Source organism: Rosa rugosa, chromosome 1 (genome assembly GCF_958449725.1).
Source record: "Rosa rugosa chromosome 1, drRosRugo1.1, whole genome shotgun sequence".
NCBI classification, from domain to species: Eukaryota; Viridiplantae; Streptophyta; class Magnoliopsida; order Rosales; family Rosaceae; genus Rosa; species Rosa rugosa.
In genome coordinates, this window is record NC_084820.1 from 15,891,518 (window position 1) to 15,897,566 (window position 6,049).

Here is a 6,049-nt window from a genome sequence, read left to right on the forward strand (position 1 = left end):
TTCTTGCTTGGGCATGTTTTTGGAGTTTCACTATGCATCTTTGTCCTTATTTTGTTTTTGGGAGTAGTATTGGTTTTGACCGCTACTCCCTAATGCATGTTATTTCTCTAGGCAAGGTTTTGGTTTAGCCCCCCTTGCTCTGTATACTTTTTATTTTGCTTATCAATAAAATTTCGGGTAAGAGCGCTGAGTTAGCTCTTACATCGCTTCCCCAATATATATATATATATATATATATTCATTTGTCCGGTTTGGTCTAAGTAAGTTCTAAATCTCCAGTTATAACTTTATTATCAAATGATATACTATCATATTGAATTCAAGGCCTAAAACCTTAGTATATAATCGCTACAATTTTTTTGATCCTTTCATATCACATCTTTAATCTCTCAATCTCTCATTCTTTGACCTTTAATACTATCATATTAAGCTAGTATTGATGGCTAAGTCGTTAAATAAGTGAATCACTTTGAATCTAATTTAGGTTTTAGTTTTGGACTATATGTTTTGGATTTTAATTATTGAATTTTAAATTTAGATAATTTAACATAATTTCAATTCTTGAGATTGAATTTTTACTATGAATTTTTTCGTAAATAGCATGTTAATATTATATAGGTGAAAACCGCCTAACCGACCAAACCAAACCATCTTTAATTGGATTGGATTGGGTCGGATTGAGCTTTTTTTTTTTGATGACCGGTTTTCCAAAATGCCTAAACCGCTCACTTTGGCATAGAGACGGTTTGAAGTCAAAACCGATCCAACCCAATCCGTTTGCAGCCCTAATCGGGTGTGTAGACATTTTCTAGTTTTAACTATTTGTGTGAGATGTCATCAACAAAGCAATTTGTAAAATAATAATAATAATAATAATAATAATAATAATAATAATAATAATAATAATAATAATAATAATAATAATAATAATAATAATAATAATAATATTAAGATTTTAAAGTTAATTCAAGAAATATGTCAAATCTTTTGTGTGATCGGGTCGGGTCGTGGTCTCAGGTTTGTGAGTGGTTGGTCAAACCTTCCTTGGATGGTGGGAAGGCGGTGGCTGATGCTCGAAGTGTGGACTGGGTCGATTCCGGTATGGCCCCACGACGGCTGGATTTTGGCGGTGGTGCATCTGTTGTTGTGGGGCCCATCCTTCTTCCATCTGGGTGATGCATGGGGGTTCCAGGGGGCCGGGTCTGGGCTTTCTTCGCCAGTTTTGCAGCGGTTATTGTTTAGTCTACTGTTTTTGTTGTTTGTTCTTAGATTGTTAGTTGTTGGATCTGCTAACCAGATCTCAAATAAGTCCATTCTCTTTAGAGTTTCAGTTGTCGTCGTGGTTTCCGGCAATCGGATCGATTTGGGTTGCTGGCTCGTTGTCAGGATCCAGTCCTACCCGATCTTTGTGCTGGGTTTTCATTATCAGCCTGTGTTGAGGAGAAAGGGTGATCCTGGGATAGCCCGCCCAATAGTGTTCTATTGGTTAGTACCTATTCTAGTTAGTGCTACTTATTTTGGTCCAATGTGAGCGAGCAGTGGCTCAATTCGATTGTAGTTGTTAGATCCATTGACGCGTCTTTCTCTCTTAGTCGGAGTGAGGATTTGTGTTGTTAGTCTCTTGGTGTTTGTCCTTCGTTGTAAACCCTGATGGGTGCTGTGATTGCGGTGTAATTGCAGTTTTTAATGAATGAAGTTAATTTCTGATAAAAAAAAAATAAAAAAAAAGTACATGACAAACAAATTTGTTTTTTTTTTTGGGGAAAAGAACATACAGTTTTATTTTGGAAAGGACAGAACACACGATTTACATAGAGTGATCTTGTTAAAGTTTCTCTAGATAAACTATTTGTGACAAAATCTAAGTAGGAGAAGAGTATTACACACCTAAAACAACAGTAGATACCATTTTTTAAATATTTTTTTAGTTGTGTCAATTAGTAAATTTAAAGAGAGGCAAAATGTATAATGACTCATTCGTGATGAACTACGTCAGCACAACGTCAGAATATTGAGTACACTAAGATAAAAGAATAAATTATCCATGAAAATGTTTTCTCCAAACAATGGAAACTGTCTTCACTTTTGAGATAAAGATTATTACTTAATCTAGTAAACATATTTAGTCATTAGAACTTGGGATAAAGTATATTCTTTCTTGGAACCAATAACAAAAAGACAGCATTAGGAACTAAGCTATTATCTCGCCTTACAGGCAACTTGGAAGGATTTGTTTGATTCCAATATAGTTGCGGTGGTTAGGATTAGTATTTTACGCAATGCTTTGTTTACTATTTAGTACCCATTTGAAGCAGCCCTTCTGTTTTTCTCCTAAAGCTCATGTCAAAACACACCTAATTATATATAGATTTCCGTATAATCTACACCTACTTAATTAAGTGTGACATATGACATTTCTTTGAGCACAAGTGTGGAGAAGAAGGTTGATCTAACAGTTGCGAGGAAGCTGGTAGATGCAAACAAATTGTGTCGGTTTTCATTTTCATGTTGGGAAAATTTTAGAATAACATGTGCCCATATTATGTGAGTTGGTTCACACATGTCACATGTGTTTCTCAGTTTCTGGCCCCTTCTATATAAGCTTATTAATAAATCATTACTACCCCAATCAAAGAAATTGGTATGTCAATTTTTTTTTAGTGCCAAATATTGCATGTTGTGAAATGCAAGTATGTCCTTGTTTACACTATGTTTTCTTTTTTCAATGAGGAAAGAGATTTTTTTTTTTTTGGCAAATATGAGGAAAGAGATTGAAAGATGCATTGTATTTCCATACCCAAATGAAAGTGAACGAAGAAAAATGCCTGAGCGCATGTAATGTAACGTTTGGCAGCAGGAGTTCATTGCATTTCTTTTTCTTGAAGTAACATACAAGATGCCCCGCCCCCACCTCCTTCAACAAACAAAAAGGAGAATTTCCCTTTTTTGTTAGGCTAGAGGTGTATGTTTCGCAAGTGTTCCATAATAAATCTCGTGCATTAGACGTTCTATTATCAAGCAATTAAAACAGAAAATATAAAACTTGAAGATGCATACAATACTATTTCTATGATGATACTTACTCTTTTTAACGTCTAAAGAGATTTTTAAAAGTTATAACTAAATTCGGTCCATTATTATACATGAATTACGTGATAATACTATAATAACTAAATGATACTTTTTAGTAAGTTAAGTAATCTGATTCATTAAATCACATTTAATAACCAGACATATATTTTACTAAGTTCAAATTTTTAATTGTTGTGGATTCACAGTGTTTTACCAACCACAAAAGTTCCTTGAATCTCAATTAGGGTGCATCTCCTTTATACTCTCAATAACTAAAAATCTTTCAAGATCATCGTTATGAATTGAACCACGTTTTGAGTGACAGCCAAAATAAGAAAGCAGCCCAAATTTTGCAAAATATCCTTGCCTATCACGTGCTTTAAAGATGCCAATCATCTTAGACCAATCACCAAATTTCTTTCCTATTTGCTATGTCTATAAATAGGCCCTCATGTCTCAATTGGCTGCTCAACTCAATTTGCTTATGTTTTCCTCCTCTCAAAGAAACCCAAAAAATCCTCACAAACTAATCTCATATCAACCATGGAGTGGATTCGAGGCCAGCAACTTGGCCGTGGAAGCTTTGCTACCGTCAGTTCAGCAAAACCCAAAAATCAGTCTACTAAAACCCCACCATTGATGGCCGTCAAGTCTTCTGAAGCTTCCTTCTCTTCTCTGCTCAAGAACGAGAAACAAGTTCTCCACCAAATCGGCTCCTGCCCGCAAGTCGTCCGCTGCTTCGGAGATGATCACACCTTCGAAAACGGCACGGCGTTCTACAACTTGTTCTTGGAGTACGCCAGCGGCGGCTGCTTGGCCGATCAGCTCAAGAAAAACGGCGGCCGGTTAGCGGAGATAGATGTTAAACGATATGCCAGAGCAGTTCTTAAAGGCCTTCGCTTTGTTCATTCAAAAGGGTTTGTTCACTGCGACGTAAAGCTAGCGAATGTTCTTGTTTTTGAGAATGGTGCGGCGAAGATTGCCGATTTCGGACTTGCCAAAAAAGCAGGGCCGACCGGAAACAGAGTCGAAGTCCGGGGAACTCCGCTGTACATGTCGCCGGAATCGGTGAACGAGCAAGAGTTCGAGTCGCCGGCGGATATTTGGGCTTTTGGGTGTTTAGTGGCGGAGATGGTGACCGGGAAACCGGTCTGGAATCATGGGCCGGGCTCGAATATGTGCAAGCTTTTGATGAGAATAGGGGGAGATGAGTCGCCGGAAATTCCAGAAGAGTTGAGTGAAGAAGGGAAAGATTTTCTTGGAAAGTGTTTTATGAAGGATCAGAGAAAGAGATGGACGGCTGAGATGCTCTTGGAACATCCCTTTGTTATTTCTGATGATACTGTTCCATTGGAGGATGTTGAAGACGACTTGTTCTCATCTCCAAGAGGTCCTTTTGATTTCCCTGATTGGGTTTCGATGACTAGTTCGGAAATTTCACCAGAATTTTCTGAGTTGGTGACAACTGATTTGAATTCCAGCTTTGATTGGTCGTCGGAAACGAGTTCTAATCCGGCGGCCGGTCGTTTGCGGCGGCTGGTGACGGATGAGACACATGATTGGTCGGTTTCCGGGAGTTGGGTGGCTATCAGGTGATTCAACTGCGGTAGTTCTGGGGCAGAGTAGAAGCAGAGTTAGGACAGAGGAAAGCTTCAACTTGATTTTTTTTTTTTTAATTGACTGTAAATATTGGGTAGGACAAACACAGATGATTTTAACAGTCTGGTCTTACTTTGGATGATTGAGTAGATCTGATTGGTTCCATGGTGGGTGACAATACTGTACAGAAATTTTTGATACATTGAGATGATATTAATCAGATTATTTTCCAGAAAAGTTGGCAGATTTTCATGGATGTGTTAGTTAGGCTTTAGTGAGGAAAGAATTCTTCTTCGTCTCTTGACTTTGAAAGTTCAAGGATGGCTTCAACTCTTATCTGTCTAAAGTAAGTGCATGAATATGGTGATGTAATTCTAAGGCCTAACTAACTAACTGTGATAACATTTTGACCCATTTAGGTGAAGACCCAAATTGCAATTTCTACTCTTTTTCTCACTAAATTGATCATGGGACTCATCCTTCTAAGCCAATGAACATAGGTAGTTTGATCTTATGCATAAATTAGAGATGATTCTATATGAGGCAGAGTTATATGGGACTGATCCATGTTCAATTTATTGTACGAAAACATAATCTTAACCATTGACATTAAATTTATAATTAGCAGCCCTTCGATAATTGCAAAACATGAGACTTAATTATGATCTTACGCAACAAAGTAAGATAGATCTCTAATTACTTTTTTTAACACTAAACTTCAAAGGAAAATTAGATGCTGAGTGTTTCATTCAATATTAATTTGTTTACATCTAAAACTTAAAATAAGAATCATGAACACGAGTGTTTGATACTTGCGATGATTTACAATATGATCAAGTAAATGAGAGATTGTAAATTGTATTTCTTTTTCTGTGCAAATAAAAAGTTAGTTGGCTTGGCTTCCCATATTGAAATCAATCCTTTCATGAGTGTTATAAGCATATTAAACAATGACTCGAGATCAATAGCAATCTAAAGCATGATTGGTGGATCATTGAAAAATATTGTTTTTGAATGCTAATCGTTTCTCTAATCGTTTTAAATGGCATTCTCATGTGCTATATAATGATATGCCCATAATGCTATTGGTTTTTCTACGCAATTTAGTTATAGTTTTGGTTGAGAACTATGGAATATTATTGACCAGGTCGATGAAATGTTGATTAAGTAGACTAATTGTTACTCAAAAGCAGTCTAAGCAGATAATGATTGTTTAATCCATAACAGAGGTTGTTGGTGGAAAACGTTTTAATGTTCAGAAGTGTATAATATATATTAGTAGTTCACCATCACCATTATATATATATATTAGTAGTTACCACATGTTTAATTAATGTTGTAATATTTACTGTACACCAAACATAACTTGTACATCTTA

The 6,049-nt window shown here is 36.3% G+C and overlaps 1 protein-coding gene across 1 annotated transcript; it reads left to right on the forward strand.

Annotated features, from left to right (window-relative positions):
- Nucleotides 1–3,530: 3,530 nt before the first annotated feature.
- Nucleotides 3,531–4,917, forward strand: LOC133720845 (mitogen-activated protein kinase kinase kinase 20). The gene has a single exon (XM_062147324.1). The coding sequence runs from the start codon at nt 3,616–3,618 to the stop codon at nt 4,666–4,668; it is 1,053 nt and encodes a 350-aa protein (XP_062003308.1). The 5' UTR covers nt 3,531–3,615; the 3' UTR covers nt 4,669–4,917.
- Nucleotides 4,918–6,049: the final 1,132 nt, after the last annotated feature.